The sequence below is a fragment of the Rhea americana genome, unplaced genomic scaffold (genome assembly GCF_003343005.1).
Source record: "Rhea americana isolate MKP2758 unplaced genomic scaffold, rheAme1 scaffold_92, whole genome shotgun sequence".
Classification (NCBI taxonomy): domain Eukaryota; kingdom Metazoa; phylum Chordata; class Aves; order Rheiformes; family Rheidae; genus Rhea; species Rhea americana.
In genome coordinates this window covers 2,695,197-2,712,184 of record NW_028187111.1, presented here as the reverse complement: position 1 = coordinate 2,712,184, position 16,988 = coordinate 2,695,197, and the positions used below count along the sequence as shown (strand labels likewise).

Here is a 16,988-nt window from a genome sequence, read left to right as displayed (position 1 = left end):
GAATTAAAACTGACTTTGGTTCCTGGCTTTGTCCCTGACTTTTGTGAACTTGGCGACATTTCATTTCTAAGTTTCAAGGTTGTTTTGTATGTAGTAGCAATGGTCATTGCTGCCCTAATACAGAGTTTTGATTTGTCAGGTAAAAGCATATCTTCGTAAGATAATAATAAAATATAATTTATTATTATTAATTTCTTAAAGGCATTTTACTCTTTAAAAATCCAAATATTAATCAAAACGACTCATTGTGTGTTGTTTAAAAATTCATTTAAAACATGCTAGCATCCCATTTGAATCTCAAATATCTGAAAAGACCTGCAAGTGGGCCTGTTTTCAGTCCTATTTCCTGCCCTCAGCTAGTTTCCTGTGACTTAAGGGCAGCTGAGTTTTATCTACAAAAGTTCAGAGCCTTCTTCTCCCCTGCCCAAAATCCCACCACTCTCAACACATSTAAGTTTTTCCCCACACTCTGCCCCCACTCCAGCCCTAGGAGATGACATGAACAAAACCAAAATGGAGACAAAGTTAAAAATAAGGATTTTATTTCAGAGCACTTAGTGTATTTACAACTCTCCGGCCTAGAAACAAGAAACTAAAAACAATCCATGTTCACAAGTGTGTGGATGACCTGCACCTCACCCAGGCTAACTGCTTTTTGCTACTTCTGCTTCCTCCAGGGTAATACCTATAAAAAAGCAGTGATGTAAGCCCGGAGATGGTATACAACACGTCTCTTATACGCAAGTGGCACTCACAGGATGGAGTCTTGGAAGTAGTGTGAAGTTATTCAACAGTTGCTAAAAAATTATATATACACAGTCCCATTTGCAGTTAGATCAGATTCAGCACGTCACTCAGGAGATAGATAAGCAGGTGGACACAAGCCTACTGACATCCGGGCAAGCACAGATTTGCAGACAGCTCATGCTATCAGGTACATAGGTACCTTCTCATTCACACACATACGCATTCTTTCCCATTCCTGCACTTGGACAAACACATAGGCAAGTGTTTTGTTAATGCTAACACGGTTTCAAGGTGCAGAAAAGCACTTGAGAAAAAGCACCAACCTCACAACTGACCCACTGGCTTGTAATCATTCCTCTTGAACCTGAGGGAAATGGGGAGTGTGGAAAGGGCATCTTCCTATTTCTCACAGGGCTACCATTTCCAAATCTCCATTACTCTTTTGCCACAGGAAGAGGGCTGAAGGTGCAGGCTGACCTGCAGCAAAGCCAATTTGATAACGTGCTAATACCAACAGGGGGCAATCTTCACCCACTCCCAGAAATAGGCATGTCCTCCCTCCACTTCCCTTGAGTCAGATTTAGCAATCAAAGGGCTGCAATGTGAGCCAGTTCAATTATCTGATCTTGCAGAAAAACAGATCTGCAAAAAGTGGATACTTTACCATTTGAAAAGCCAGCTCAGCCAAGTCACTCCACTGTTACTGTTAACCTGCCACATTGCGATGAAGGCACCTTTTTCAGCAGCAAATTGTCCGTGGAGTAGCTGAGCTATGAAGTCACATAGCACTCCAACTTCCCCTTTGCACCTTGGTCAGAGTCTACACACCACTTCCTTTAAAAGGTACTTTCCCCTTTTGGAAAAGGGCTTGTTGTAGAGATCTCTCCTCGCTTGAAAGTGTTGAACAATGTGATGGTTGACAACCAAACCACAACCTTTCTCTAGCATTATCTGTTGCTGCTTCCAACAAACCCACTTGAGAAGATTTAGAGAGAGAGGGGGGGGGGAAGTATGGAAAAAGGAAGAAACAAAAGGAAGGGAGTTACGATCCTCCTAACAGACATAGCAAGGGGAACTAAAACAGAAGTTGATTAAGGATGGCTGTGGAGGCTGCAAGGTTGAAGACAGTTCTGGTTTGGCAACGCCTCTTGAATAGCTTCACTGCAACCACTCAGCTCCATCTGGTTGAGGACACAGCTTATACGTTCCACAGTTGCTGAATGGCCCATCTGCAATTTCCACAGTCTAAGCATTTCATACTGGGCATCTCGCATACGSCGATGCTCCATCTCAATTCGTTCCAGATCACAGTCACTCAGCCCCAGACGCCTCACAAATTCTTTCCACCGGGATGGCGGCACATGATCCACCACAGTGTACAGAATAGCTGGATCTGAGAGAAGAAAAAGTGTAAGAACCAGAATTCTGCAGCCTGAAGAGTGTTGTGAACAATCCACGACTGGGCAGTGCCTTACCCTCTCCTGTTCAGGTCTTCTACTGAATAGTCACACAGACAAACGTAAGTAACATTGAGACTCACTCTTACTAACCAACAGTGCGTTACTTCCATATTCTCTTGTGCAAGGTTATGAGCAGAGCTAAGCATGCATGCAACAGGGCCCTTGCTTCCACACATTCCTGCAAAAAAGTTGTTCAGGGGGCCATCCCAGAGGCATTAGACTGACAGCATGTCGGCACATATGACATATTCCTGACATGCCTTGATGCTGGCAAGTAAAAAAGCAGCAGGTGGGCCACCTGCAGATGTTTAGCATATACAGGCTCTGGGCCTGCTTCTGCCTTTGCACTGTGCTGCACCTGAAGCATATACATGTCAGGTACACCTGGCAGAGTTTCTCATACATACTCTTAGCCAGATCTGCAAGGCCAAGTTTTAGTTTGCCTAGGGAGGGATGGGGGAGTTTCACTCACTGTCTGGAAGCTGTGTCTTCCTGGCAGGTCTGACACAATCTGGTAGCTCCTGTGAACTTTGTGGCATTGATGCTGATGGTGGTGCTGCATTCACTAACAAAACTGTTTCCTTCTGGGATTCCGGAAGAAGGATGGAAGTCACATTTCTTTTTACCTCAACCTGAAAAAGATACTGTTTTTACTTTGGCATCACTCCATAGCAACACAATGCACCTGTCTTCTGTAAAGAACCAGTACTTTTATATACTAAAATGTAGCAAAGATAGCTGTGGAACAAGTGTTGAGGCTTTAATCCTTCCTATATGGCTTGCTTGAGCACAAGACACCAAACATTTCTTTCCAGCATAAACTGAGGAGTTCAGCTCTTTTGGAATCAGAAAACGGCAATCTGGAAGAAGTACTTTGTGCAAAATTGAATCAGGCTGAAGACAACCAACCTGGTGCAATCCCCTAGCAGCAACATGAGGCCAGGCCCTGTGCTCCAAAACATCACTCTAAACATCATGCATGCATGCTCCAAAACACCGCTCTAAACATCAGACTGGAAGCCTGATTCATTGCTATTCCAGAAGCTTCATTTGCCACCTTTCCATCATCCTTCACCACAAGGTTGCAGGATCACCACCTTGGCTATTGCCTGGGCCCTCTCAACTGCAGAACAATATTGGACCTGAGAAAAGCAGCAATGGAAGGCTTGTGGAGCCAAGATATAAAGTGAAATTCAATGAGTTAAATTCTCTCAGCTTGTGATATGTAAGGAGAAAAAAAGGACTGAGGAACAGATGTCTGAAAAATTGCATTCAGAAGGAAAAGAGCACAAAGCCAGGAGTTTGAAAAGCACCCACTAGTAGAGAGGAAACAAAATATAATGGCTCCATCCTCTAAAATAAAAGGCTCACGTTAAACAGCCCTATTAATCAGCTTATTTGAAAGTACAAGCCTTGAAAAGAGCCCCCAGGGAACAAAGTTACTCTGGACCCCAGGTTCACATGGTTAAAATCTAAAAGTAGAGGAGATGCTCTTGTACCTACTGTCTTACCTCAGATGCTGGTTCCTTGCTTGTCTGCGGCAAAGGAACTTTAAAGAAAAAAAAAAAGAGACATAAATTATTTTCACTTCCTCTCTTCCCAGAGAAGACAGGAAAGCAGCTATTCACAATCCTGACCTCACAAGATTTTACAGCAAAATGCCCATCTCTTAGCAATGAGCTCACATGCACTTCCAGGCACAGCATGGGTGTGGATGCAGAATTGCAAGAATTGCACCAGTAAGCTTAGCCGTTGACTATTCATGTTCCTCTGGCTTTGCACCAAAGCAGAGTAATGGGATCCCACCGTTTCCCTCACACGCACTGTGATGTCCATCCCAATTAGTATCAGTGTATAGTTTGCTATACTCACCACAGGAGTAAAAAGAAGAAGCTATGCCATTTTTATGCACCACCTTCACCACTTTATTTACAACGTAGAAGACAGAGATAACTAAAAATATCGCAACGATGATGCCAAGGACGAGGCTGCCATCTGAACAAAACAAAGAAGGCAAACGAGTGAGTGAATGAGAAAGGAAGAGGTAAATGTAAATGCTAGAAAAAGATAAGGAAGCGAACCCGTGCAGTTGGTAATGAGAAAAAGAAGTTATACTGGCTTGGGAGAGTAGAGGAAGCAGTAGCAGGTCGACAGAAGGGGCTGACAAAACAAAAGCACACATTGAAGAGATTCCACTGTCCCTCAGTTTCCCCAGTACTCACGCAGACCAGACGGAGTCGGTGAGGTAGACACTGGGCTATGACACTGCAGGCATTCTTCTTCAAGGCAGCTGAAAGAGCACATCAGAGATCTGAGCACGTGTGGAACGAGACAAAAGGCATTTGCAACAATTCTAAGGAACAGACAGTTCAACCTGAGCCAGCAAAGCAGAGACATGCACAGTGCCTACCAAAAGTGTTGTTCTTAGTGTTTTGATGCCTGCATGGAGAAGGCTAGTGGGGGGACCCCATTCCTCAGGAAGGCTCATATTTTGGGAAGTTACGTCAAGATGAACAGATCTCTGAGGAAAATTCATTCACTGCACTGTTAGGCTGGTGTCTGCTGTCTCTCCTACTCAGCAAAGAGGCATACAGAGACAAAAACTCACCTGTTGCAAGGCTTGCAAATGTTACTACTAAATGTCAGGAAAAATCCAGGCTTACACCTGCATATTGTGTCTCTGTTTTTTGAGCCTGTAGAGAAAACAGGAAGATGTTGCTGTAGATAGGACAGAGAAGGGAAAAAAAAGGGGGGGGAGGGGAATTCACTCAGAGATGAGTGGAAGATAATCTCACTTTAAGACCGGAGAACTACAGCTGGAGAGAAGAAAGAGGACTCAGTCTGTGTTTGGGGACAGGGAGAGGGGGGAAAAAAAAAAGTAAGGGTATCACTGTCCTGGTAGGTCAGGAACCTTTGCAGAGTCTGACAAAGGGGGAAAAAATGCAGTGCAGCTGAGATTGGGCTGAAGGACAAAAGTAGTTCTAGTGCAAATGAGGGGAAAAGTCACTCTAGTTCAAGTGTGACAGGAAGGGGAAATCACTTTAGTCAGGCAAAGCTGAGGGAGAAGTGGTTCCTGAGCAGCTGAGACTAGTGAGGAAGTCAGTTCAGGGCAGCAAGAAATCACTTCAAGACACGGGACACACACATTCGCTACTGTGATATGTTCTGCTGTGAACGGAAGCGGAAAGAAATGGAGAAGCTATTGCTTCTAAGCAAGTCACAGGATGGAAATTGGGTAAAACAGGTGTGGGAGGGAACAGACAACTTAAGAGAAGTGGGTGAAGGACATAAATTACATGAGGGGTGATAAAAAGGCACTAGAATAAGCAGGATGCTTTGTGCATTAAGTGAGGGACAGGACTAAAACAGTTCTACACCAGACAAGAGGGGATGAAATTGCTTAAGGACAAAGTAAGACAGTGACTCCTGAGGATGAGCGTTGAGATTGTGACAGAGAAAAATCACTAAGCACCAGGGGGAAGGCATTCACCTGTGAGACAGTAGAAGTCATACTAGGTAGGKAAAGAGATGTCGAAGTGGACAGGAGAAGCAGAAGTTTCAGAAAAGGAAGAATAGTATTTGGACATCAAGGTGAGGAGCATTTAAGGGACATGTACAGAATTATACTACAGAGCAAGGTGGAAGGTAGCACAGGGGCTAGGAGCTTCGATTCCTGAACAGAGATCATACAGTTTGGGACAGCTAACATGGGTACTTCTCTCAGATCACAGTAGTGATGAAGAAGTGCCACTGGGTACCTTCTGGCATTAGCTGGGCAGCTTTTTACTTTAAAACACTGTACCGTATATTGTGGTGGCTCAGCAACTGACTGACAAGTGGTTCACCTGGGCACTAGGACCAGTGGCACTTTCGGACATTAGAAACAGTGATATCCCTAACTTGTGAATCAGAGCTCTACATTTCCACATGACACACATTTCTACAGCAAGAGTGGGGAAGTGAGGAAAGAACAAAAAACAACAACAACAAAACAAAACAAAAAAAAAACATAAAACATCTAAGTCACAGAAATAATCAGAAAAATTAACATGGCTGCAGATCTGGGCAGAAGATGGAGGTGTAGCATAAGGCAAGAGGGAAAGGCATCAAACCAGGGCATAAAAAATGCAGTCTTCCTATAATAATAACAATAGCAGTAGTCTTCCTGTACACATGGAGTGAAGGGTAAGGGACTTGCAGAGAAGACTAAGCCAGCTTCTTAGAGTGGCCAGACAAAGTACAAGAGGCAATGGACACAAGTTGCAACAAAGGAAATTTCAACTGGATATAGAGATTTTTTTTGTTCCCGAGATGGTTTGGCACTGGAACAGATACCCAGGGAGAACGGGGAATCACCTTATTTGAGGATGTTCAAAACTGAGCTGGACTAGATATCCTCCAGAGGTCTCTCCCAACCTAAAACTTTCAGTGATTGTATGAACGAAGTGTATGCTCATACAATTTTTAAGGTCCTTCCAGTAGTTGGTGAATGAAATGCAGTGAAATTCCTTCAGGGCACTGGGAAAAATATCCACACAAAGACAAAAAAGGAAGGCAAGCAGGAAATCTGCTCTCGAACACAAGACCTTGCTTCAATACATGCAAGGCAAGTAGAGGTATTGAAATTAAGTAAAAACTTTCCTCAACAGCCAAGAGAAAACATTCAAGGACAGAAAGAAGGTAAAACCTGTGACAGAAAAGAGGGATTGATGCCAAGGCAAGCAAAAAATGATAAAATCCTTCTGGAGAAAGAGGCCAGATAAAAAGGAGTAAAAATTGTTCTGAAAATAAAATCACTTCAGGGCAAGGGGTTGCAGTGCAGAGAGGGCTCCCAAAGTCTATTCCAGCAGCAGCTGCCTGTACTTATGTCTATACTAGAGCCATATCTGTGCCATACTTACAGTTGGCAATAATCCCATTGACACATGTGCTGCAGTTCCTACACAGGAAGAGATCAAGCAGGCCAACCTGATACTGATTCTTCCGACAGCCACACACAGTATCTTGCTTTGGGGTGCACGGGGTCTCTACTATCTGCTGGAAATCTGAAAAAAGAAACAAAAAATGATCACCTTCCTCTCTCATCCTCAGCTGAGACACCCATTATGATGACCAATATTGCTATTCCCTTCCCTTGTTATTTTTCCAGGAGAAAGACAAAAAGGCCTGCAAATTTTGCCTCTAACTGAAGTTTACTAAATTTCTAACCCTCATTCCTGCTGTCCCCAATCCTTTTCCATACATTCTTCTTGTGTCTACTCAGTTGCTTACTTTTTCAACCTTCTTCCCTCACTCATATTGTCACCCTCTCCAGCCCCTCTCCCTCCACCACCAACAACTTTTCACAGGTCCTGTTAGATGACTCACCTGAACGGCACTGTGTACACTGGAAACATTTAGACATGGTATTATCCACAGCTGTGAAGGTGCCATTAGCACATGGAAGACAGATGGGTGCCTGGTCAGGCCGTTCACAGTCTTTTACCTTGTAGGTACCTGCAAAAGAACCACTTGAAAGTGATCTCACAGGGGAACAAACACTTTTGTCTTTGGGTCAACAGAAGGCACAGATTCCTCAGAGAAACATTAGAGTTGATGGCAAAAGGACAGGGTATACTTCATCTCACCAGTGTGAAAGGCACTAAGGGAAGAAGAGATATGAAATAAGAATTTCTCTGGGTAAAAACTACTACCAAAGAAAAGCAGCACTGAGCAGGACCAAGACAGCTTGAAAGTGCAGGACATGTGAAGGTGTCAGGCAAAAGTCACTATTGCTCTAATTATTTTACTGTAATGTACCTGCATGGCACCTCATACAGCAGTGGGTCTCTCTGGGATGTAGGTATTGTCCTAGTTGACACTGCACCTGCCTCTTTTCTCTCCTGAAGGGGTTAAAGGGGTCTCTTCCATCCAAAGCTACGTGACGAGCTTGCAGCGTATATGGCACTGGAGCAATTTCTATAGATTCCTCAGTCAACACACAAACAAATGTTAGGATCACCTGTAAACAAATGGAGACACAGAAAGGAACAAGGTGAGCAAAACTCACATGCCCTGGCAGACTGCACAGTTGACTTCAGCACCGACAAGTCAATCCTATCATTACAGTGAGTTCATTTGACTTGACCAGGACCTTCACCTGACAAAAACGTGGGGGGAGGTTATTTAGAAAAAAATAATTTTGAAGCCATATCTGTCATCTGTGTTATTAATATGCCGTTCAATGGTCTCTATGACAAGCTGACTGCATATAAAGCAAATGAGGTATGATTTATGGCCAAAATGCCTTGAAAATGCTGCAGCTTGCAGGAAAGTTACTCAAGAGCAAAGGAATGCTTTTATTAAGGAACACAGGAAGACTCTCAATCTAGAAACATTTCCAGAGAGACAAACACATCCAATGCTTACATTTCTAATGAATAAATAAAACAGAGGAGAAGTTTGGAATTAAAAAAAAAAAAAACTCATTGTATGCAAAGCAAAGCTTCCAAAACTTTTCCCAAGGAAGCCTGTCCTAGAGGAAAAGTGGGAAAGCTAGGTTTTTAACTTCTCCCTTTTGAACCATATCTTTTTTTCTTTTTAACTGAAGCTATTAACTTCCAGTCTGATTAGCCTGCTACAAAAAAAAAGTACATTCTATTTCTTTTTTTAATAGCCTACTACTACTACAAAAAAAATGTACATTCATTCTACTTTTTCCCCCCCTTTAAGCTTTACTTGTTATTTTTAATTTTGGAGATGACTGTTGTAGAGAATTTTAACAGAAATATTATGATTGGTGTGACTGTAGTATGTATGTAAATACATGTGTGTGTACTAAAAGGAAGAGCAGGCAAATGGTTAAAAAAACGGCCTGTACTGATCATGAAGTACACCATTCCCTGGACGCTGTTCTCAGGACACCATTCCCAGCAGCGAAATTGAGAAATGCACTGTTTATGTCAAGGCCCACACACTGGTAGGACTGCAGCACGATGATTCACCAGCAGAAGACCCTGCATCCCGACACCAAGAGGATGGCAACAATATTGCAGCATACCATATATATGATTCCTTTCCCCCGTTCCTTTCCCCACTGGTCCAGCAGTAAAACAGAATCATAGCCATGTATTTCAAACGTGCATTCAAACATGAGGAAAAAAAAATAAAACATGCAACAACCTGGCTTAAGTTTTACAGAGCCTGAAGTCAGCAAGACTCTAAAGTAGCAGCCCAGTCTCTACCAGCTGGTGACCCCTGAAAGGTATAAAAGAGTTGTCCAGAAACTAGTTTGCCGTTGGCAATCAAGAACCCTAGAGAAGTGATAAGGACTCATCAGCTGGCATCCCTTGCGYTCTGCATTGCACGCAAATGATCCTGGCCACACCATCAGGATACACGCATCCTGGTGCCTCTAAGTGTGCTGCTGAGTGTGTGAGCTAATTAAATCTATGCATCAGGTCATGTGAATGCATAAAAATCAACTCACGTTTTTTGAAACCTCCCTTCCATGAGATCTCACACAGTTTTATTACACTGCACTATAGTGTTTTCCTAGCTTTCTTTTTTGAAAGCTGTAAGGTCTAGTTATACAGGCATAGCTCAGGGGTTCGTTTTCTTTTTGCTTTTTTCAGCTAGGAGAGATGTAACAAAAGAAAAGTAAACCAGTAAGGGTAAACCACAATGCTGATACCAATTCTGTGGTTGCAATTGTAAGAAAGGATATGCTGAATGAGGTGGCTGTGACAGCTCTGTGCTCTCCTGTTTCCCTCTCAAAATTAAAGGTTTGGGGGAAAAGTTAGGCACACACAAGCTATTGCAAACCTCAGAAAGGGTAGGAGTTTCCAACTCTGACAAAGAAAGAAACTAGTTTTTCAAGAATTTCAGAGCACTATGACATACAGAGAACATATTTTGTACATCAGTTGCTAAAACTGAACAGGGTGGGGAAGAGCGAGCAGGTATTTAAGTAACTATCACTTGAGGAATTAATTCACCAACAACAGAGCGATTGCTCCAACAGTAAGTTGGTAAGAAAGAAAACTCACTTCAGCAGCTGACAGTCTTGCAAATGCTTTGCTTTGCAGGAAAATGGGTGAAAGATCATTCACGCAGATGGTCTGACAGTAACAATTAAAAAAAGGAAAAGAAAAAGAAAAACTTGCTGCTGCAGCCAATAATTAATTCCCAACATGGGAATATACAGCTGGCCCAGAAGTCAACTAGATCAGTAATATAAACAGAGGAAAGCGTGGAAGATATCAAGCCAGAAACATGAGATGGTTCAGATACATCTCCAAGCACAAAAGAAAACCAGAGAGGCATTTTCAGTGATTCAGATTAAGCGAAAGCACGGCTTTAAGTGTAATCATGCCAGAATTAACACATTCATTATTGCTGATCAAGATCTAAGGCACAACAAAGAGTCACAGACCACAAGTGACTTACAACCAACGACTTGGCCTTCCAGAAAAATCACTCACACAGGAAAAAAAAAAAAAAACACCAACAACCTCCACCACCACCATCTTAGCTCCCTAAACCATCAAGCAGTTATGCTACTTTATACCCATGATAAACTCCACAGAATTCAGGAAATACAGAAGCATATCAAGCACTGAAGCCCTTCATCATAAATAACAACTCACTAAGGCAATGTTTAGTGAATAAAGTGATTTCCCACCGTCAGATTCACAACGCGACGTTCGGATTACACTCGTCAGGAGGAGTGAGTACCCACTAACCAGTGCTGTTTAGAACAGCGGACAGCAAGTATTTACCATGGCAAATGATAATTCAAACCACCAAACCACATCATGCACACCGGTGATTCACATTTTTTAGCGGGGACTGCCCAGGAAAAAAGAGTCAGCAGAAACTCTAGGCTTCCCCTCTGAAACTGCTGCAGAAATAAACAAGATCTTGAAGATGAAGACAAGAATGCCGTTTCCTTAAATTATTCCACTCATTGGGGTGACAGCTAGGTAACCGGCACATTCCTGGCATTAGCGGGAAGCAACTCCAGCTCCTTTTTCCATCCCCAAAGCACCTCCAGGCTGATAGCTATAACAAAAAAAAGCTGCACAAGCCCCCAAGCCTTTCTACGCAAAATTTTTGCAGTGGAAGCAGAAGTTAGGAGCCCCTGTACCATCTTCAGCCTCAAATAYGCTTGAGGTGCTGCCGCCAATACGATTCACATCCCTGCTACTGCTGCTCCTGCCTCGCTGGACCGTGCACAGAGAGAGACCTGCAAGGGGGAGGGGGTGACACCAATGCAGAGTAAGTTAAGGGAAGAAACTACGAGTGAAGAAAACAAGAGGCAAAAAAGACAAAAATAGGGGGGCGGGAAATGGGGAAATAAGAAGAGGTATTTGAGATCACTGTTTCAAGGCCTGGGAGAGAGAAAGTACTGCAACTGAAACAGAGCACAACGGAAGGCAATGGTATCAGCCCCCGCAAGGCTAGGTAACACCAAACGCCGCAGCCCTGTATCATCTGCCCTGTCCAGCTCAGCCTTGCACTGCCTGGTCCTCCCAGGCCTGTTTCCATTCCCCTCCCTGCACGGAGCTGTGGTTAGGAGGCTTACTCCTGTTTTGTATGTATTTAACGTATTTTTTCATGTAATGAAATATTTCCCACCCTAACAATTTATGCAGTTGCTTCTCTCTCAAGAAGATAAGCTCCCATTTTGCAAATTCATTTTGTAAACTAATTACGTATCTCCAAATAAAAGGCATTACAAGTCACTAGAATTTCTTAAATGTTTCTTAAGAAAGTGTGAAACTGTCCTTTGCTTAAGAGTTTGACATGGTATACACCAACGCACAAGTAATCTACATATCGGTAATCTGTTATTCTTTTTGATGAGTCATTAGAGAGTTTGGAAGGAAGCAGAGATCCCTCTCAGACTAATGAACCATGGAAAAATTAGGATACAAGATTCCCTTAGGTTCTTTGATTGCTTCAGCTATTATCAAAAGCTCTTCAAGGCTCACATTTTTTAGTTCAATATCAAGAGAGGCACGTGAAACCAGTACTTCTGCTTTAAACATTGAGAAACATATATTAAAGCAACATTTACAGGAAGCTTTTCTCACTGCTCGCTAAAACCTGGAAAGGTCAAAGGAAGGATACAAGAGCTATCACCATAAATAATCCTCCATTTTATGAACATTAGATGCTGGAGTACTTTATTTGAGCCCTCACCTAAAACCAGGAGACAGACAATAGCTTTCACACGATGGAGAAGGACCTTATAAAATCTTATTAGAAAAAAAAAGTGATTTATTTTCAAAGAYCGTAAACTTCACATTATAAAATGCATGCACATGTGAATATGTGTGTGTGCATGTGCACGTGTATGTGCATAAAAGTGCTTATTTTTTATTAATACAGACAAGGAAAAGAGTAAAAAAAAAAAGAAAATAAAAAGAAAAAAGCCAGGAAGCAATCAGGAAGCGATTGCAACTASGAGAAATTAACTTTCTAATTTTTTTCATTAAAGGACTCCATAGTGAACACTACGTCAGGGCCCCAAGCGCGCGTGCACACGCCTGCACGCACCCTCCGGGGCTGGCAGCAGGGGCACAGGCTGAGTCCGGCAGTGCGGCTGCGCAGCCCTGAACGAGAGGGCAGCAGGAGCAAGAGCTACACGGACCCCGAGGCCGAGGCCGCCACCCTTCACTGAGGAGCTGCTGTCAAGCTGGGCACTTGATCCCACCCTGCGAGGCCACTGCCTCTAGCARCCCACTTTGGCAGCTCGCTGCTACACTATGTGATTTTTTTTTTAAGGATTTAGACAAGTGTCCCATGCTGAACTCTACTCATCAGAACTGACAGATTTCTGCTAGTTTTAATAGAAAACAYGCAGTGATATTGTTTTAAGATACTCTTTCTATCCTAACGCTCTGAAGACTGCAAGAGAAAGGCCTGTGTTACCAAGAACTGGAAGAAAATACTCAGTTATCCAAGGGACAAGGCCAAGAATATGGAACAGAATACCAGACATCTGTCCCAAATAAAAGCAAAGCCATTTTGTAATGACTAAAGAAAGAAACAGCTAAGGAGTTAGATGACAAAATTTTCTACTCTAAATAATAATGGAATACAAGGACTACTTAAAAAGGAAATGCATACAAACTGATGAGAATGAATACCTATGAGAACTTAATTATAAAGTAGTTGAAATTGTCATAGGTGCAGATAAGATCGTGTCTCACTTGGCTAGAAGTCAGTCAGTCATAAAAAGTATAAAATTAGACTAATAAGCAGACAAAAATGGAGGTAACCTGGTTGGACAAAGCAATTGGAGATGCACTCAAATGCAAGGAGTTATTAGGAAAGGCTCTGAGTACAAAATAGAAAATAGTTAAGCCAATGTATAAATTCATAATGAACACATGCATTGAGTACTGAACGCAGTTCTAGCTCCTCAATCCTTAAAAGAACACGGTTAGCCCAGAAAAGATACCGAGAAAGGCAGCAAGACTGACCAGTGGTACAGAACGGCTGCCAGAAGAGGAATGATTAAAAACATTGGTCTGCAAAAGAGAGAACCAAGCAGAGGATACTACACAGGGCCCTAACGTCACAAATGCCAGGAAGAAGATGCAGTGGGATGGCTATTCTCTSTCTCTTCCAAAATGAAGCACAGAAAACAAGCAGGAGGCAGGTTCAAAACAAATACGGCGAGGTACTGTTTTAGCCAACACTCAACTGAGGTGCGGGACTCCTTGCCAAGAAGCGTTGGGGCTGCCGGCAGCATGCCTGGCTTCCAAAAGTAATCACATCCATCGACAGCAGARAAACATACTCAGAGATCCTAAATACAAGGCATCATTTTGATTCAGAAATTCTTACAGATCCCTGTAAGCTGGGGAAGAATATTTATTTTTCATTACTGCATGCTTGCCCAATTMTAAAAACCTTGGTACATCTCCTGTTGATCACTGTCGGAAGGAAGATACTAGACCAAGCCATTCTTACAATGAACTTACTGGCTTGGTTTTCAATTTTTATATAATATGGCTTCTAACTTTAAAATTGCAACTCCTCCCTTTACCTTCAAACTAAACCAAGCCAGAAGCACCCTTACAGCTATTTTGTCCTTTTTCCTCATAAGAGTGGGACTGCCATTATAAATTATCAGAATGAGACAGMAAGCACACTGACTTTAGGGACAACAGTGGTCTTTCTTTCCCCCTCTGCGAAAGTTACGGGACACATAAGCRAACAGGGGATATGAGGTTAAGGACATGCAAAAAGAAAAAATTACAAAGAAAGGAATTACAGGAAATTCTTAAGAATCAGAGGAAACATGCAAGAATAAGAAGATTAAAAGGGAGCCATCAAGGAAGTAAAAAAGGCCTGGAAGGCTAATGTAGAGGATATGGAAAGTAAACGGAAGACAAAAAGGCATACCACAGAATGCAAATTGTAAAGCTGAAGAAAATAATATGATTTTATGAAAAAGATAGTCTGTAGTATATGGTGTAATCGAGAACTTGGGACCATATGCAAGCATGAAAAAGTCCCCAAAAAGAAAATCATACTAAAGGCCACCCTTCCTGCAGTCTATCACTTATTTGAAGACCACGAGATTGGAAAACCCAGTGGTTTTTGCACATTTTGTGGCTGATGTATCTTATCTAGATCCTGCGATCCACAGTTAAGAGCTGCATCTCACACTAGCAAAACAGCAGAATTCAAACTATGAAATAGGAGTACTCTACACCTTATTACCTGGTTTCCAAAAGCTCCAGAGTGGGGGGGGGGGGGGGGGGGGAACTAAAAGAAAGGAACTTCAAGTAGTCAAAACTTTTTGTCAGCAAATTAACTATTTACCAACATTACAGTTCTCGTGCACTCTCGTGTAGAGCCAGATCTGCATCATCGTGGTAGTTAGCATGAACTGACGCCGCCTCTACTCTTCCCAGTTTTATCCCCTATCTCTTGTTACTGGGTGGTCTTTCCCCTCTAACAGTCAGACAATTCATAAAATTTCCAAATCTCTTTAAAAAAAATAAAAGAAAAAGTCATTCTCGCTRTTACAAAGAATCGCTTAAAATTCTCGACCTATGACACCCAGGAGGGCTACAGAAAACTTATCAACAAACTTAAGGAAAACCTGTCTTTTAACAAACGGTTTGGGGCGTATGGACAACCCCTAACATATATATATATATATATATATATATTTAAGCCTGCAGCGCGGCAATAAAGCCTTTATTGCTCCAGCAACGCCGCCACATCCACGCAGCCCCCCACGGCAGGGGCCGCGGCGCGGCGGGCCGGGCACGGGCACGGGCACGGGCACGGGGCGGCGCAGGGCAGGCAGCGCGGCTGCCCCGCGGGCGGCGGGGTGACACCCTCCGTCCGCCGGCGCGATCTCCTCGGCGGGCGCCGGGAGCGGCGCTCGCCTCGGCGTCCTCGCAGCTAAGGAGTTAAAAGCCGCCTTGCTAACTCCAGGAAGCCATCCCCGATTCCTGTAAATCCGACTGCGTTTTCACTGACTCAGGAGCAAGTCCCGGAAACAGCCCGCCGAGGCAAGCACCTCGCCGCCGGCAGGCGGGGAGCACCCCGGCGCCGCGGCAGGAAACCCCGCCGGGAGGGCCCGAGCCTGCCCCCCTCCCTCCCTCCCTCCCTCACACACGCTCCAGCCGCGGAGCTCCGGGGCCGCCTGATTAATCCCTCGGCCGCTCCGTAACGAACAGGTGACCGGAGCCAAGGCGGGGGCCGCCCGGCTACCGGCTCCTGCGACCGTTACAGCGGCCCCCGCCATGACCGCGGCCCCCGCCGGGGCTCCCGCTCCGCGGCAGAAAATGGCTGCGCCGCCCCCCCCAACTCCCCCCCYCGGCCCCGCACCGGGGGCGGCCGCGATGGAAGCGGACTCTTCGGAGAGCGCAGGGACAGAAACCGAAAGAGCGAGCCAAGCTGCCAGCAGAGCCGGAACGATGGAGAGCCCTGCCAGGGAAAGGAGGCGGCGAGGGAGAGCTGCCCCCGCAAGCCCCAGGGAACGGCGGCGGGCACCGAGCCGCCCCGCAGCCCCGCGACCGGCCAGCACACCGCGCCCCGCCCGCGGTGGCAGCGGAGAAGCCGCGGCGGCGAGCTGCCTCCCGCTCTCCCTGTCTCCAAAGCGCCGCATCCCGCCGCCTCCCTCCGCGGCGGTGGCGGGGCGCAGCCCGGTCCCGTCCCGTCCCGTCCGTCCCCCGCGGGGGCGGCAGGGCAGGGGTCCCGCCGCCGCCGCTTACCGTCCCCAGCGAGCCGCGGGGCAGCGCCGGGCCGGGCATGGCTCCGCGGCCCGCTACGTCCCCATGGCAGGCTCCGCGGGTGCAGAAAAGCCGCCCAGCCCAGCCCAGCCCAGCCCAGCCGTGCCGCGGCCGGAGCAGCGCGGAGCGAAACTACCCCGTCTCCAACTTCCTGCCGCCTCGCTGCTCTCCGCGGCAGGAAAGAGGGCGGTGAGAGCAGGCGAGCAGGCAGGGAGGGAGGGAGGGAGGCGGCCCCGCGGCGCTCCCTGCCCTCTCCCCCCCCCCGCCCCACCGCCGCGCCCCCTACGCCCAGCCCCGACCCCCTGCCCGCTCCGCCTTGGGGGGCCCGCCGCATGCGTCGGGGAGGCTCCCCGTTACCCAGAACACAAGCACCGAAAGCAGGATTTAGTTCACTGGGAGTCAGTGACAATGCGCTGTACGCTTTTTTTTTTTTTTTTTTTTTTTTTTTTTTTTTTTAGGATCACGGCTGTGTTCCCTGTACTGACCATGTTAGTTTAAAACCAATAAATCTCCCAGCTTTCACGGAGTTTGAGAA

The 16,988-nt window shown here is 45.2% G+C and overlaps 1 protein-coding gene across 3 annotated transcripts; it reads right to left on the bottom strand.

The window, feature by feature from the left end:
- Window positions 1-525: 525 nt before the first annotated feature.
- LOC146584566 (tumor necrosis factor receptor superfamily member 1A-like) lies at window positions 526-16,650 on the bottom strand. Of its 3 annotated transcripts, none has more exons than XM_085324666.1 (10): window positions 16,436-16,650; window positions 8,007-8,208; window positions 7,575-7,703; window positions 7,109-7,252; window positions 4,816-4,900; window positions 4,430-4,497; window positions 4,080-4,202; window positions 3,719-3,756; window positions 2,680-2,851; window positions 526-2,140 (listed from the first exon to the last, which is right to left on the bottom strand). In XM_085324666.1, exons 1-10 carry the CDS (start codon window positions 16,472-16,474, stop codon window positions 1,839-1,841), a joined length of 1,302 nt encoding a protein of 433 aa, XP_085180792.1. In that variant the 5' UTR covers window positions 16,475-16,650; the 3' UTR covers window positions 526-1,838. The 3 variants fall into 3 exon arrangements, with proteins under 3 accessions (XP_085180792.1, XP_085180793.1, XP_085180794.1); XM_085324667.1 differs by having other exon boundaries at window positions 2,680-2,839; XM_085324668.1 differs by lacking the exon at window positions 16,436-16,650 and adding an exon at window positions 15,030-15,225.
- Between the last annotated feature and the right edge of the window lie 338 nt (window positions 16,651-16,988).